General features: G+C 42.5%; 1 protein-coding gene across 5 annotated transcripts in view; it reads left to right on the top strand.

Moving 5' to 3' along the window:
- LOC135570737 (NACHT, LRR and PYD domains-containing protein 12-like) overlaps positions 1 to 17,127 on the top strand; it is a 45,751-nt gene that overhangs the window by 10,799 nt on the left and 17,825 nt on the right. For 3 of the 5 annotated variants that reach the window (XM_065016680.1, XM_065016677.1, XM_065016678.1), the window contains exons 3-10: positions 354 to 438; positions 560 to 788; positions 7,590 to 9,381; positions 9,667 to 9,840; positions 12,092 to 12,265; positions 13,618 to 13,791; positions 15,036 to 15,209; positions 15,880 to 16,053. In XM_065016680.1, coding sequence (XP_064872752.1) covers positions 354 to 438; positions 560 to 788; positions 7,590 to 9,381; positions 9,667 to 9,840; positions 12,092 to 12,265; positions 13,618 to 13,791; positions 15,036 to 15,209; positions 15,880 to 16,053 — 2,976 coding nt within the window. The remainder of the gene's footprint in view (positions 1 to 353; positions 439 to 559; positions 789 to 7,589; positions 9,382 to 9,666; positions 9,841 to 12,091; positions 12,266 to 13,617; positions 13,792 to 15,035; positions 15,210 to 15,879; positions 16,054 to 17,127) is intronic. The other 2 variants (XM_065016679.1, XM_065016681.1) reach the window with 1 other exon arrangement.

The following is a 17,127-nucleotide window of genomic DNA, read 5'->3' on the forward strand; positions in this document are numbered from 1 at the left end:
ATGGTCAGTGAGTTAAACAACACTGTCTCTAGTAATTTCTCCTCTTCCATTTTCCCATTTATTGTTGTTGTTTTCATAATCCATAGGCTAATGATTTTGTCAATTTTCATAGTCCTAAAACAATATTAAACAAACACAACATTCACTCTGTGTGTGTATGTGTGTGTGTGTGTGTGTGTGTGTGTGTGTGTGTGTGTGTGTGTGTGTGTGTGTGTGTGTGTGTGTGTGTGTGTGTGTGTGTGTGTGTGTGTGTGTGTGTGTGTGTGTGTGTGTGTGTGTGTGTGTGTGTGTGTGTGTGTGTGTGTGTGTGTACTCCCTGGATGAAGAGATGTAATCTCATGTTTTGTCCACAGAAACCAGCAGGAGAGATCAGAGTCAGAGATTCTCAGTGGTCAGTCTTCCCAGAGTCATCAAACAGACCTGGCCTCCATATTCAGTGTATGTGGTCCTGTTATGTACATTTTTTTTTCAAGCAAAGTTGATGTGTCAAACATTCTTTAATGTGTTAATGAGAAAGCATTTTGTCTCTTGCTAAACTTATTTATTTGATTTATTTCAGTTGCTTGAAGAGAAAATTATGACATTTGTGAGGAACAAGCTGAAGATGTTCAAGAGGATTCTTAGTCCAGAACTCCCAGAAGGCTTTGAGAGTCAGAAGCAGGATAAGGAAGTGGTGGATGCTGAAGATGAGAAGCAGGAGAGCAGTGCCAGAGAGGGGGCTCTGAAGATCACACTGCACGTCCTGAGGAAAATGAACCAGAAGGAGCTTGCTGACACACTGGAGAAATGTAAGATCTGTCTGCCTCATGTTGAATGATGTTTTATAACATTTAAAAGCTGTAGACAAAGTACAGCTAAAGTAGCTGTGTAACTCAATGATATTGTAGCAGCCTTAACACAACACCTAGTGACCTCATCAAGTAGCAGCAGGGATGTGTTGTGTTGGTTAATTTAGAGAGAGAGAACATTAATAACACCATCAATAACACCAATAATATTGTTTTATTTTTAAAAATTTTATTTCACCTTTTTTTAACCAGGTAGGCTAGTTGAGAACAAGTTCTCATTTGCAACTGCGACCTGGCCAAGATAAAGCATAGCAGTGTGAACAGACAACACAGAGTTACACATGGAGTAAACAATTAACAAGTAGAACACAGTAGAAAAAAAGGGGAGTCTATATACATTGTGTACAAAAGGCATGAGGAGGTAGGCGAATAATTACAATTTTGCAGATTAACACTGGAGTGATAAATGATCAGATGGTCATGTACAGGTAGAGATATTGGTGTGCAAAAGAGCAGCAAAGTAAATAAATATAAACAGTATGGGGATGAGGTAGGTGAAAATGGGTGGGCTATTTACCAATAGACTATGTACAGCTGCAGCGATCGGTTAGCTGCTCAGATAGCAGATGTTTGAAGTTGGTGAGGGAGATAAAAGTCTCCAACTTCAGCGATTTTTGCAATTCGTTCCAGTCACAGGCAGCAGAGTACTGGAACGAAAGGCGGCCAAATGAGGTATTGGCTTTAGGGATGATCAGTGAGATACACCTGCTGGAGCGCGTGCTACGGATGGGTGTTGCCATCGTGACCAGTGAACTGAGATAAGGTGGAGCTTTACCTAGCATGGACTTGTAGATGACCTGGAGCCAGTGGGTCTGGCGACGAATATGTAGCGAGGGCCAGCCGACTAGAGCATACAAGTCGCAATGGTGGGTGGTATAAGGTGCTTTAGTGACAAAACGGATGGCACTGTGATAAACTGCATCCAGTTTGCTGAGTAGAGTGTTGGAAGCAATTTTGTAGATGACATGGCCAAAGTCGAGGATCGGTAGGATAGTTAGTTTTACTAGGGTAAGTTTGGCGGCGTGAGTGAAGGAGGCTTTGTTGCGGAATAGAAAGCCGACTCTTGATTTGATTTTCGATTGGAGATGTTTGATATGAGTCTGGAAGGAGAGTTTACAGTCTAGCCAGACACCTAGGCACTTATAGATGTCCACATATTCAAGGTCGGAACCATCCAGGGTGGTGATGCTGGTCAGGCGTGCGGGTGCAGGCAGCGAACGGTTGAAAAGCATGCATTTGGTTTTACTAGCGTTTAAGAGCAGTTGGAGGCCACGGAAGGAGTGTTGTATGGCATTGAAGCTCGTTTGGAGGTTAGATAGCACAGTGTCCAAGGACGGGCCGGAAGTATATGGAATGGTGTCGTCTGCGTAGAGGTGGATCAGGGAATGGCCCGCAGCAAGAGCAACATCATTGATATATACAGAGAAAAGAGTCGGCACGAGAATTGAACCCTGTGGCACCCCCATAGAGACTGCCAGAGGACCGGACAGCATGCCCTCCGATTTGACACACTGAACTCTGTCTGCAAAGTAATTGGTGAACCAGGCAAGGCAGTCATCCGAAAAACCGAGGCTGTAGAGTCTGCCGATAAGAATATGCTGATTGACAGAGTCGAAAGCATTGGCAAGATCGATGAAGACGGCTGCACAGTACTGTCTTTTATCGATGGCGGTTATGATATCGTTTAGTACCTTGAGCGTGGCTGAGGTGCACCCGTGACCGGCTCGGAAACCAGGTTGGAGTAGCCAGGCGGAAGGCATGGCCAGCCGTTGAGAAATTCTTGTTGAAGTTTTCGATAATCATGGATTTATCGGTGGTGACCGTGTTACCTAGCCTCAGTGCAGTGGGCAGCTGGGAGGAGGTGCTCTTGTTCTCCATGGACTTCATAGTGTCCCAGAACTTTTTGGAGTTGGAGCTACAGGATGCAAACTTCTGCCTGAAGAAGCTGGCCTTAGCTTTCCTGACTGACTGCGTGTATTGGTTCCTGACTTCCCTGAACAGTTGCATATCGCGGGGACTTTTCGATGCTATTGCAGTCCGCCACAGGATGTTTTTGTGCTGGTCGAGGGCAGTCAGGTCTGGAGTGAACCAAGGGCTGTATCTGTTCTTGGTTCTGCACTTTTTGAACGGAGCATGCTTACCTAAAATGGAGAGGAAGTTACTTTTAAAGAATGACCAGGCATCCTCAACTGACGGGATGAGGTCAATGTCCTTCCAGGATACCCGTGCCAGGTCGGTTAGAAAGGCCTGCTCACAGAAGTGTTTTAGGGAGCGTTTGACAGTGATGAGGGGTGGTCGTTTGACTGCGGCTCCGTAGCGGATACAGGCAATGAGGCAGTGATCGCTGAGATCCTGGTTGAAGACAGCGGAGGTGTATTTGGAGGGCCAGTTGGTCAGGATGACGTCTATGAGGGTGCCCTTGTTTACAGAGTTAGGGTTGTACCTGGTGGGTTCCTTTATGATTTGTGTGAGATTGTGGGCATCTAGCTTAGATTGTAGGACTGCCGGGGTGTTAAGCATATCCCAGTTTAGGTCACCTAACAGAACAAACTCTGAAGCTAGATGGGGGGCGATCAATTCACAAATGGTGTCCAGGGCACAGCTGGGAGCTGAGGGGGGTCGGTAGCAGGCGGCAACAGTGAGAGACTTATTTCTGGAGAGTAATTTTCAAAATTAGTAGTTCGAACTGTTTGGGTATGGACCTGGAAAGTATGACATTACTTTGCAGGCTATCTCTGCAGTAGACTGCAACTCCTCCCCCTTTGGCAGTTCTATCTTGACGGAAGATGTTATAGTTGGGTATGGAAATCTCTGAATTTTTGGTGGCCTTCCTGAGCCAGGATTCAGACACGGCAAGGACATCAGGGTTAGCAGAGTGTGCTAAAGCAGTGAGTAAAACAAACTTAGGGAGGAGGCTTCTGATGTTGACATGAATGAAACCAAGGCTTTTTCGATCACAGAAGTCAACAAATGAGGGTGCCTGGGGACATGCAGGGCCTGGGTTTACCTCCACATCACCCGCGGAACAGAGAAGGAGTAGTATGATGGTGCGGCTAAAGGCTATCAAAACTGGTCGCATAGAGCGTTGGGGACAGAGAATAAGAGGAGCAGGTTTCTGGGCATGGTAGAATATATTCAGGGCATAATGCGCAGACAGGGGTATGATGAGGTGCGGGTACCGCGGAGGTAAGCCCAAGCACTGGGTGATGATGAGAGAGGTTGTATCTCTGGACATGCTGGTTGTAATGGGTGAGGTCACCGCATGTGTGGGAGGTGGGACAAAGGAGGTATCAGGGGTATGAAGAGTGGAACTAGGGGCTCCATTGTAAACTAAAACAATGATAACTAACTTCAACAACAGTATACAAGGCATATTGACATTTTAGAGAGACATACAGCGAGGCATACAGTAATCACAGGTGTTGAATTGGGAGAGCTAGCTAAAACAGTAGGTGAGACAACAACAGCTAATCAGCTAGCACAACAACAGCAGGTAAAATGGCATTAACTGGGCAGAGGGAGGGTCGGATTAACTACACACAAAGCCTGAGTGCGGCTGGGGCCGACAGATAAAACATAAACAAGCAGAATGGAGTAACCGTGATTAACTAGTTGCTCCTACCCTCTACTTTTTTGAACATTTTGTTAAAAATCGCGCAACATTTCAGCGCCCTGCTACTCATGCCAGGAATATAGTACGTTCATATGGTTAGAATGTGTGGATAGGAAACCCTCGGACGTTTTTAAAACTGGTTAAATCACGACTGTGGCTATAACATAACGTGCGTTACATCGGAAAGCGCAGGAAAACCTGATCACAGAAAATGGAAATAAATATCCTTGCGCCACTTCCAGCAATTGTTAACAGTGAGCCGAATTAGATAAGACCGAGCATTCAACTCCCACAGCATCCCCATGTTGTCTAGACTCTTTGTGAATTGAATCATCTTTGATTCTTGGTTGAACCGAAACAGGGGCACCACTTACCTCCAGTCTCCGCCCAGATCATTCTGGAAGAGCTCTCTCGTGAAATTTTTTCCAAGACGACAGCTAATGATTTTTACATCGCCTACGGATGATTTTTATCGCTTATTAACGTTTACTAATACCTAAAGTAGCATTACAAACGTATTTCGAAGTGTTTTGTGAAAGTTTATCGTCTACTTTTTGAATTTTAAAAAATGACGTTACGTTGTGAAATCGCTGTTTTTTTCGTTTATCACACAGTCTACATATAACGATATCTTGGCTTTATATGGCCCGATTTAATCGAAATAAAGACCCAATAGTGTTTATGGGACATCTAGGAGTGCCAACAAAGAAGATGGTGAAAGGTAATGACTGTTTTCTATTTTATTGTGCGGTTTGTGTAACGCCGAAATGCTAATTATTTTGTTTACGTCCCCTGCTGTGCTTTTGTGTTGTAGTGTATTGGTGCATGCTATCAGATAATAGCTTCTCATGCTGTCGCCGAAAAGCATTTTAAAAATCGGACTTGTTGCCTGGATTCACAACGAGTGTAGCTTTAATTTGATACCCTGCATGTGTATTTTAATGAACTTTTGAGTTTTAACTAATACTATTAGCATTTAGCGTAGCGCATTTGCATTTCCAGAGCTCTAGTTGGGACGCAAGCGTCCCAAGTAGAAGCAAGAGGTTAATGGACAGTCCAGCATGCATCAGCTATGTAGCCAAGTGATCAGTGTCCAGGGGGCAGCGGTGGATGGGGCAGGGAAGCTGGACTGGCGAGTGTTATCCAGGTAAAAAAAACTAACAATGACTAAATAGCTTGTAGCTAGTTAGCTGGTTAGCTTCTGGAAGTTCTTGAGTGTGTTCTAAAAATTGAAAATAATAGCGATTCCGTATCACATTGGGTGAGGCAGGTTACAGGAAGGTATAAACAAATTAAAAATAGAAAGAGATAGAAAGTAAATATGGGTCCAGTGAGTGTTTGGGACGCGGCGATTCAGACGGTTAGCAGGCCTGTGCTAACAAGCTAACAGTTAGTAGGCCGGGGCTAAACAAGGTAGCAGTTAGCGGACCGGGGCTAAACAAGCTAGCAGTTAGCAGGCCGAATTAGCAAGCAAGGAGATAGCAAGGGCTAGAGAGTTAAGTGGGTGGAAACGCTAGCAAGGAGTAATCATCTGTGGTTGCGGTTAGCTAGATTGTGAAGATCCAGCTGAAGATGTTCCGTTTGTGGTGGGAATCCGGGGATAAAAAAAAAAAAATAGGTCCGTTATGCTCTGGTTAGAGTCGTGTTGTTCGAACTGGCAAGAGCTTTCCGAGCTAAAGGTTAGCTGATGACCGGTTAGCTGAAGACCGCTAGCATAGCTGGTGGTTAGCTGGCTAGCTTCAGTCGAGGGGTTCCGGATCCGAAGTAAATATAAATACTTTAGGAAAAATAGCTACATTGGGTGAGGCGGGTTGCAGGAGAGTATTTAGAAGTTGAGGTTTAGCAAAATGTTTTAATTGTTAGGGCCGTGGTCCCGTGGTAGGAACATCAATCAGCGGAAATGTTCAAGAGCGCCACCTATAGTGGTTGATAAAACTCAAACTTTCATTAAAATGGACATACAATGTACTGAATTAAAGCTACACTCGTTGTGAATCTATCCACCAAGTCAGATTTGTAAAATGCTTTTCGGCAAAAGCATTTTGTAGCTATTATCTGATAGCATGTATCCCCCAGAATACAGCAACGTCACCTAACGACAGATTTTGCGATAGCCGGGGGCTACTCAAAACGCAGAAATAAAATATAAAACATTCATTACCTTTGACGAGCTTCTTTCTTGGCACTCCTAGATGTCCCATAAACATCATCTTGGGTCTTTTTTAGATTAAATCGGTCCATATATAGCCTAGATATCGATCTATGAATACTGTGTGAACAACGGAAGAAAATTGCGTTTTAGAACGTAACGTCATTTTTTTTAATTAAAAAAGTCGACGATAAACTTTCACAAAACACTTCGAAATACTTTTGTAATGCAACTTTAGGTATTAGTACACACTAATAAGCGATAAAATTAATCAGGAGGCGATGTAAATTCTATAGGTGTCCGTCTAGAAAAAATGTCCGGAGAAATCTCAACCAAAACATCCGGTCGGAGACCGGAGGGAATCGGTTCCCTTGTGTCGGTTTGACCAAGAATCAAACCCTGTGGAAGCTGTAGGTACTGCAATCTCGACCTCATTTAATCCGGTTCGCCTATAACAATTCCTGGAAGTGGCGCATGGATATTTTTTTCCATTTTCAGTGATCAGATTTTCCTGCACTTTTCGATGAAACGCACGTTCTGTTATAGTCACAGCCGTGATTTAACCAGTTTTAGAAACGTCTGAGTGTTTTCTATCCACACATACTAATCATATGCATATACTATATTCCTGGCATGAATAGCAGGGCGCTGAAATGTTGCGCGATTTTTAACAAAAAGCTGCGAAAATTCGCAACTTCCCTAACAGGATATGCGAAGAAAAATATGTAAAAACGAGAAAAAAAACGATATATACAAAGGGACGCGACACGACACTTACGACACGACGTCTTACTGCTACGCCATCTTGGGAAAATATAATCAGTCACACCAGTCTGTAATGCATTATGAAAACATTTACACATTCATCAGACAGTTAAGAGAATAAATGATTATAATTGAACTTTATAACAGTCCTTCAGTACTGTAGACATTAAAACAGATGTAATATTAATATCCTCTGTGTTATTTATTCATTCAGATGAGCTTGCTGTGATTTGCCAACGTGAACTCAAATCTAATCTAAAGAAGAAGTTTCAATGTGTATTTGAGGGGATCGCTAAACAAGGAAACCCAACACTTCTCAATAAGATCTACACAGAGCTCTACATCACAGAGGGTGGAACAGGAGAGGTCAACAATGAACATGAGCTGAGACAGATTGAGACAACACCCAGGAAACAAGCAAGACCAGAGACTGCAATCAAATGTAACGACATCTTCAAACCCTTAACTGGACAAGACAAACTTATCAGAACTGTTCTGACAAAGGGAGTCGCTGGCATTGGAAAAACAGTCTCTGTGCAGAAGTTCATTCTGGACTGGGCTGAAGGAAAAGCAAATCAGGATGTCCAATTTGTGTTTTCATTCCCTTTCCGGGAGCTGAATTTGATGAAAGGGGCCAAACACACTTTGATTGAACTTCTCAATCACTTCTCAATCGAAACCAAACAATCAAGAATCTCCATCTACAGCAAGTACAAAGTTCTGTTCATCTTTGATGGTCTGGATGAGTGCCGACTGCCCCTAGACTTCCAGAAGAACAAGATCTGTTGGGACGTCACAGAGTCAACCTCAGTGGATGTTCTGCTGACAAATCTCATCAAGGGAAATCTGCTTCCCTCTGCTCTCCTCTGGATAACTACCCGACCAGCAGCAGCCAATAAGATCCCTTCAGGGTGTGTCGACCAGGTGACAGAGGTACGAGGGTTCAATGACCCACAGAAGGAGGAGTACTTCAGGAAGAGATTCAGGGATGAGGACCTGGCCAGCAGAATCATCTCACACATAAAGACATCAAGAAGCCTCCACATTATGTGCCACATTCCAGTCTTCTGTTGGATTTCTGCAACAGTCCTTGAACACATGCTGAAACATAAGAGAGAAGAGATGCCCAAGACACTGACTGAGATGTACACACACCTTGCTGTGTTTCATACCAAACAGAAGAATGAAAAGTATCATGGGAAAGAAGAGTCAGGTCCACACTGGAATAAAGAGAGCATTCTGTCACTTGGAAAACTGGCTTTTCAACAGCTTGTGAAGGGCAATCTGATTTTCTATGAAGAAGACCTGAAAGAGGCTGGCATTGATGTCAATGAAGCCTCAGTCTACTCAGGATTGTGCACACAGCTCTTTAAAGAGGAATGTGGGCTGTACCAGGACAAGGTGTACTGCTTTGTTCATCTGAGCATTCAGGAGTTTCTGGCTGCTGTATATGTGTTCCTCTCATTCATCAACAACAATGAGAATCTAATGGACAAACTGCAATCAACGTCCAGGAACTTTTCTGTGAGGATCAAACAAAGGCGGAAAGTTACTGTCTACAAGAGTGCTGTGGATAAAGCCTTACAAAGTGAGACGGGAAACCTGGACCTTTTCCTCCGCTTCCTTCTGGGCCTCTCACTGGAGTCCAATCAGAAGCACTTACGAGGTCTACTGACAAAGACAAGAAGCAGCTCACAGAGCCATGAAGAGACAGTCATGTACATCAAGGAGAAGATCAGGGAGAATCCCTCTCCAGAGAGGAGCATCAATCTGTTCCACTGTCTGAATGAACTGAATGACCATTCTCTTGTGGATGAGATCCAACGCTTCCTGAGATCAGGAAGTCTCTCTAGAGCCAAACTGTCACCTGCACAGTGGTCAGCTCTGGTCTTTGTGTTGCTGACTTCAGAAAAGGAGCTGGATGTGTTTGACCTGAAGAAATACTCGAGATCAGAGGAAGGTCTTCTGAGGCTGCTGCCAGTGGTCAAAGCCTCCAGAGCTGCTCTGTGAGTAAATAAAATGACATATAAGAACTAATTATCAGAAAGAAATATTCAGTTAGAGAAAAATATGTATTATAATATGTATATAATATTATATTGAATAACATATTCAATACATTTTTTGATTTTCACATTAGTATAACAATATGACCATACAATTCTAGGAGACGGAAGATGAATCTATATGTTGTTTGAGAGAATAAACCAAATGCATCTGCCATTGTCCTTCTACACTACTGGTGTTAAATGAACAGTGTGTTTGTGAAGTCATGATGATCTCTTTGTCAGGCTGTCAGGCTGTGGAGTCACAGAGGAAGGCTGTGCTTCTCTGGTCTCAGCTCTGAGGTCAAACCCCTCACACCTGAGAGAGCTGGATCTGAGTAACAATGACCTGAAGGATTCAGGAGTGAAGCTGCTCTCTGCAGGACTGGGGAATCCCCACTGTAAACTGGAGACTCTGAGGTCAGTATTCCTGTAGTTGGTCAACAAGTGATAACTGTTCACCAGATCCACATGTGTTTACCAGACACACATAGTCCACACCATATGTGTTTGGACAGTGAAGCTTACAGTTTTAAATTTGGTGCTCCATCATTTTGAATTTGAGATATAATGTTTCATATTAGGAGACAGTACAGAATGTCACCTTTTATTTAAAGGTATTTTCATACATATATATTTTACATGTTATAAATGAAAACCCTTTATGTATCTAGTTCTCCCATTTGAAAAGGTCATAGTATTTTGGATAAATTATTTTAGTCATAAGTTTAGTATTTGGTCCCATATTCCAAGCCTGCAGTGATTACATCAAGCTTGTGATTCTACTAACTTGTTGATTTCATTTGCAGTTTGTCTTGGTTGTGTTTTAGATGTTTTCCTAATAGAAACTGAATGGGGAATAATGTCTTGTCATTTTGGAGTCACTTCACTTGTATTGTCAGTAAGAATAGAAGATGTTTCTGAACACTTCTACATTCATGTGGATGCTACCATGATTATGAATAATCAGGAATGAATCGTCAATGATGATGAATGAGAAAGTTACAGAGGCACAAATATCACACCCCCTCTGTTGGTAATGGTGAGAGGTTAGTATGTTTTGTTGTAGCCTCTGTTATTGGTAATGGTGAGAGGTTAGCATGTTTTGTTGTAGCCTCTGTTATTGGTAATGGTGAGAGGTTAGTATGTTTTGTTGTAGTCTCTGTTATTGGTAATGGTGAGAGGTTAGCATGTTTTGTTGTAGCCTCTGTTATTGGTAATGGTGAGAGGTTAGTATGTTTTGTTGTAACCTCTGTTATTGGTCATGGTGAGAGGTTAGCATGTTTTGTTGTAGCCTCTGTTATTGGTAATGGTGAGAGGATAGCATGTTTTATTGTAGCCTCTGTTATTGGTAATGGTGAGAGGTTAGCATGTTTTGTTGTAGCCTCTGTTATTGGTAATGGTGAGAGGTTAGCATGTTTTTGTTGTAGCTGTTATTGGTAATGGTGAGAGGTTAGCATGTTTTGTGTAGCCTCTGTTATTGGTTATGGTGAGAGGTTAGCATGTTTTGTTGTAGCCTCTGTTATTGGTAATGGTGAGAGGTTTGTATGTTTTGTTGTAACCTCTGTTATTGGTCATGGTGAGAGGTTAGCATGTTTTGTTGTAGCCTCTGTTATTGGTAATGGTGAGAGGTTAGCATGTTTTGTTGTCCTCTGTTATTGGTAATGGTGAGAGGTTAGTATGTTTTGTTGTACTCTGTTATTGGTAATGGTGAGAGGTTAGCATGTTTTGTTGTAGCCTCTGTTATTGGTAATGGTGAGAGGTTAGCATGTTTTGTTGTAGCCTCTGTTATTGGTAATGGTGAGAGGTTAGCATGTTTTGTTGTAGCTGTTATTGGTAATGGTGAGAGGTTAGCATGTTTTGTTGTAGCCTCTGTTATTGGTTATGGTGAGAGGTTAGCATGTTTTGTTGTAGCCTCTGTTATTGGTAATGGTGAGAGGTTAGTATGTTTTGTTGTAACCTCTGTTATTGGTCATGGTGAGAGGTTAGCATGTTTTGTTGTAGCCTCTGTTATTGGTAATGGTGAGAGGTTAGCATGTTTTGTTGTACTCTGTTATTGGTAATGGTGAGAGGTTAGTATGTTTTGTTGTAGCCTCTGTTATTGGTCATGGTGAGAGGTTAGCATGTTTTGTTGTAGCCTCTGTTATTGGTAATGGTGAGAGGTTAGCATGTTTTGTTGTACCCTCTGTTACTGGTAATGGTGAGAGGTTAGCATGTTTTGTTGTAGCCTCTGTTATTGGTAATGGTGAGAGGTTAGCATGGTTTGTTGTATCCTCTGTTATTGGTAATGGTGAGAGGTTAGCATGTTTTGTTGTAGCCTCTGTAACATTCTAACTCATTATTATCATGATTCATTAAATATCTTTTTTAATCATGGCATCCTCAGGATTAATCTAGTCGTGTTATCTACTCACTTATGAAGAACATTTCTCCAGTCATCATCCACTATTCAGTTAATAATCGACAAAACATAACCCAAAATACATCCAAAACAAACTATGATGCATTAATGTCACCTCATATGAAACATTTTGATTTCCAAACCATTAATTTCTGAATAGATATGGCAGGTTTCAGGACACTAATATATCTAAATATGTTGAAAAAATATATACTGCCACTATTTTCACCACCAAAGAATATCAGTGTGATTTGATTTGACTCTTTGCAGGCTGTCAGGCTGTCTAGTCACAGAGGAAGGCTGTGCTTCTCTGGACTCAGCTCTGAGGTCAAACCCCTCAAACCTGAGAGAGCTGGACCTGAGCTACAATCACCCAGGAGACTCAGGAGTCAGACTGCTCTCTGCTGGACTGGAGGATCCACACTGCAGACTGGAGAAACTCAAGTATGTAGAGGGTTTATGTCAATGTTCATATCAGACATGTTGGACTTATCAGGCTAGTTAAGACAAACATTCTTACCACCACTTGGACAAAGTTATATGCTGTGTGTGTGTGTGTCCAGTGTGTGTGTCCTGTGTGTGTCCAGTGTGTGTGTGTCCTGTGTGTGTCCAGTGTGTGTCCAGTGTGTGTCCTGTATCTGTCCATTGTGTTTGGCCATTGTGTGTGTCCTTTCAAACACACACTGGCATACTTTACACACGCACACACTGGACACACTGGCAAGACACACTCACTAAACATTCACACTGGACACTGTGGTGGCAAATCGGTTCAAATATGACACAATCAAGAACTTTGAATTCAATTATAGACTTTTAATACAAGAGTATAGCAAGCCGGAGTGCTCCGCGGAACACACACCTTTTCCAGAGCCCTGGCTCCAGTATTTATCCACATATTGCATATGAGCCCATCCCACATGTAAATTACGTTACATTCCAATCCGTGCATCCTGCTTGTTCAGCTCAATAACGCCCATACCTGCTTTCCGTCAGATTATAATGATGACAAGACCCTTGCTGTTCCTGCACTTAGCTAAATGCATTCTTTTGTATGTGTATTATCTAGGATCAGCAGACTATGTGTCTCCTCAGTTTCTAGCGTGTCCAGCTATACTAAAAATACTATACATTCCTCTATTTTACAGCCCTATGCTTTGGCTCTGCACTTAGCTCAAAAATATGCGAACTATGTCTATTGGTCATCAGTTAGTCATTTGACTGACCCCCTCCTTCAGCTATTCTATACATCTTATGCATTTGCCCATGTGTTATATTTTCACCCACAACACACATAGGACACCAACAGGACACACACACACACACACACTGGACACACATAGGACACCAACATGACACACACACACACACACACACACACACACACACACACACACACACACACACACACACACACACACACACACACACACACTGGACAGACATAGGACACCAACAGGACACACACACACACACTGGACACACATAGGACACCAACAGGACACACACACACACACACACTCGACACACATAGGACACCAACAGGACACACACACACACACACACACTGGACACACATAGGACACCAACAGGACACACACACACTGGACACAATATGTTGCTCATTACCTTCCACAGCAATAATCGTTTCACCACAGGGGTGTTGTGGTTAACTAACTAAATATTCTGTTAATTTTCACATATCAATCACAATTAAAGCTTATTGTCCTTCTATATGTACATTCTACTCATTAAATTAACAGTGTGTTTGTGAAGTCATGATGATCTCTTTGCAGGCTGTCAGGCTGTGGAGTCACAGAGGAAGGCTGTGCTTCTCTGGTCCCAGCTCTGGAGTCAAACCCCTCACACCTGAGAGAGCTGGATCTGAGTAACAATGACCTGAAGGATTCAGGAGTGAAGCTGCTCTCTGCTGGACTGGAGGATCCACACTGCAGACTGGAGAAACTCAAGTATGTAGAGGGTTTATGTCAATGTTCATATCAGAAATGTTTGACTTATCAGGCTAGTTAAGACAAACATTCTAACCACCACTTGGACAAAGTTATATGCTGTGAGTGTGTGTGTCCAGTGTGTGTGTGTCCAGTGTGTGTCCTGTATCTGTCCATTGTGTTTGGCCATTGTGTGTGCTTTCAAACACACACTGGCATACTTTACACATACACACACTGGAAAGACACACTCACTAAACATTCACACTGGACACTGTGGTGGCAAATCGGTTCAAATATGACACAATCAAGAACTTTGAATTCAATTATAGACTTTTAATACAAGAGTATAGCAAGCCGGAGTGCTCCGCGGAACACACACCTTTTCCAGAGCCCTGGCTCCAGTATTTATCCACATATTGCATATGAGCCCATCCCACATGTAAATTACGTTACATTCCAATCCGTGCATCCTGCTTGTTCAGCTCAATAACGCCCATACCTGCTTTCCGTCAGATTATAATGATGACAAGACCCTTGCTGTTCCTGCACTTAGCTAAATGCATTCTTTTGTTTGTGTATTATCTAGGATCAGCAGACTATGTGTCTCCTCAGTTTCTAGCGTGTCCAGCTATACTAAAAATACTATACATTCCTCTATTTTACAGCCCTATGCTTTGGCTCTGCACTTAGCTCAAAAAAATGCGAACTATGTCTATTGGTCATCAGTTAGTCATTTGACTGACCCCCTTCTTCAGCTATTCTATACATCTTATGCATTTGCCTATGTGTTATATTTGCACCCACAACACACATAGGACACCAACAGGACACACACACTGGACACACATAGGACACCAACATGACACACACACACACACACACACACACACACACACACACACTGGACACACATAGGACACCAACAGGACACACACACACACACTGGACACACATAGGACACCAACAGGACACACACACACACACTGGACACACATAGGACACCAACAGGACACACACACACACACACACACACTGGACACACATAGGACACCAACAGGACACACACACACTGGACACAATAAGTTGCTCATTACCTTCCACAGCAATAATCGTTTCACCACAGGGGTGTTGTGGTTAACTAACTGGATATTCTGTTAATTTTCACATATCAATCACAATTAAAGCTTATTGTCCTTCTACATGTACATTCTACTTGTGAAATTAACAGTGTGTTTGTGAAGTCATGATGATCTCTTTGTCAGGCTGTCAGGCTGTGGAGTCACAGAGGAAGGCTGTGCTTCTCTGGTCTCAGTTCTGGAGTCAAACCCCTCACACCTGAGAGACCTGGATCTGAGTAACAATGACCTGAAGGATTCAGGAGTTAAGCTGCTCTCTGCTGGACTGGAGGATCCACACTGCAGACTGGAGAAACTCAAGTATGTAGAGGGTTTATGTCAATGTTCATATCAGAAATGTTTGACTTATCAGGCTAGTTAAGACAAACATTCTTACCACCACTTGGACAAAGTTATATGCTGTGTGTGTGTGTGTGTCCTGTGTGTGTCCAGTGTGTGTCCAGTCTGTGTCCTGTATCTGTCCATTGTGTTTGACCATTGTGTGTGCTTTCAAACACACACTGGCATACTTTACACACGCACACACTGGACACACTGGCAAGACACACTCACTGAACACACAATTAACACACAATGGACACACTGGCAAGACACACTCACTGAACACACAATTAACACACAATGGACACACTGGCAAGACACACTCACTGAACACACACTTAACACACACTGGACACACTGGCAAGACACACTCATTGAACATTCACACTGGACACACATAGGACACCAACAGGACACACACACACACACACACCAACAGGACACACACACACACACACACTGGACACAATATTTTGCTCATTACCTTCCACAGCAATAATCGTTTCACCACAGGGGTGTTGTGGTTAACTAACTGGATATTCTGTTAATTTCACATATCAATCACAATTAAAGCTTAATTGTCCTTCTACATGTACATTCTATTGAAATTAACAGTGTGTTTATGAAGTCATGATGATCTCTTTGTCAGGCTGTCAGGCTGTGGAGTCACAGAGGAAGGCTGTGCTTCTCTGGTCTCAGCTCTGAGGTCAAACCCCTCACACCTGAGAGAGCTGGATCTGAGTAACAATGACCTGAAGGATTCAGGAGTGAAGCTGCTCTCTGCTGGACTGGGGAATCCCCACTGTAAACTGGAGACTCTGAGGTCAGTATTCCTGTAGTTGGTCAACAAGTGATAACTGTTCACCAGATCCACATGTGTTTACCAGACACACATAGTCCACACCATATGTGTTTGGACAGTGAAGCTTACAGTTTAATGTGGTGCTTTGCTCCAGCATTTTGGATTTGAGGTAGAATGTTTCATATTAGATGACAGTACAGAATGTCACCTTATATTGGTAATGGTGAGAGGTTAGCATGTTTTGTTGTAGCCTCTGTTATTGGTAATGGTGAGAGTTTAGCATGTTTTGTTGTAGTCTCTTTTATTGGTAATGGTGAGAGAATAGCATGTTTTGTTGTAGTCTCTTTTATTGGTAATGGTGAGAGAATAGCATGTTTTGTTGTAGCCTCTGTTATTGGTAATGGTGAGAGAATAGCATGTTTTGTTGTAGTCTCTTTTATTGGTAATGGTGAGAGGTTAGCATGTTTTGTTGTAGTCTCTGTTATTGGTAATGGTGAGAGGTTAGTATGTTTTGTTGTAGCCTCTGTTATTGGTAATGGTGAGAGGTTAGTATGTTTTGTTGTAGTCTCTGTTATTGGTAATGGTGAGAGGTTAGCATGTTTTGTTGTAGTCTCTGTTATTGGTAATGGTGAGAGGTTAGTATGTTTTGTTGTAGCCTCTGTTATTGGTAATGGTGAGAGGTTAGCATGTTTTGTTGCAGCCTCTGTTATTGGTAATGGTGAGAGGTTAGCATGTTTTGTTGTAGCCTCTGTTATTGGTAATGGTGAGAGGTTAGCATGTTTTGTTGTAACCTCTGATATTGGTAATGGTGAGAGGTTAGGATGTTTTGTTGTAGTCTCTGTTATTGGTAATGGTGAGAGGTTAGCATGTTGTTGCAGTCTCTGTTATTGGTATTGGTGAGAGGTTAGAATGTTTTGTTCTAGTCTGTTATTGGTAATGGTGAAAGGTTAGCATGTTTTGTTGTAGCCTCTGTTATTGGTAACTGTGAGAGGTTAGCATGTTTTGTTGTAACCACTGTTATTGGTAATGGTGAGAGGTTAGCATGTTTTGTTGTAGTCTGTTATTGGTAATGGTGAGAGGTTAGCATGTTTTGTT

This window comes from Oncorhynchus nerka, unplaced genomic scaffold (assembly GCF_034236695.1).
Source record: "Oncorhynchus nerka isolate Pitt River unplaced genomic scaffold, Oner_Uvic_2.0 unplaced_scaffold_910, whole genome shotgun sequence".
NCBI lineage: Eukaryota > Metazoa > Chordata > Actinopteri > Salmoniformes > Salmonidae > Oncorhynchus > Oncorhynchus nerka.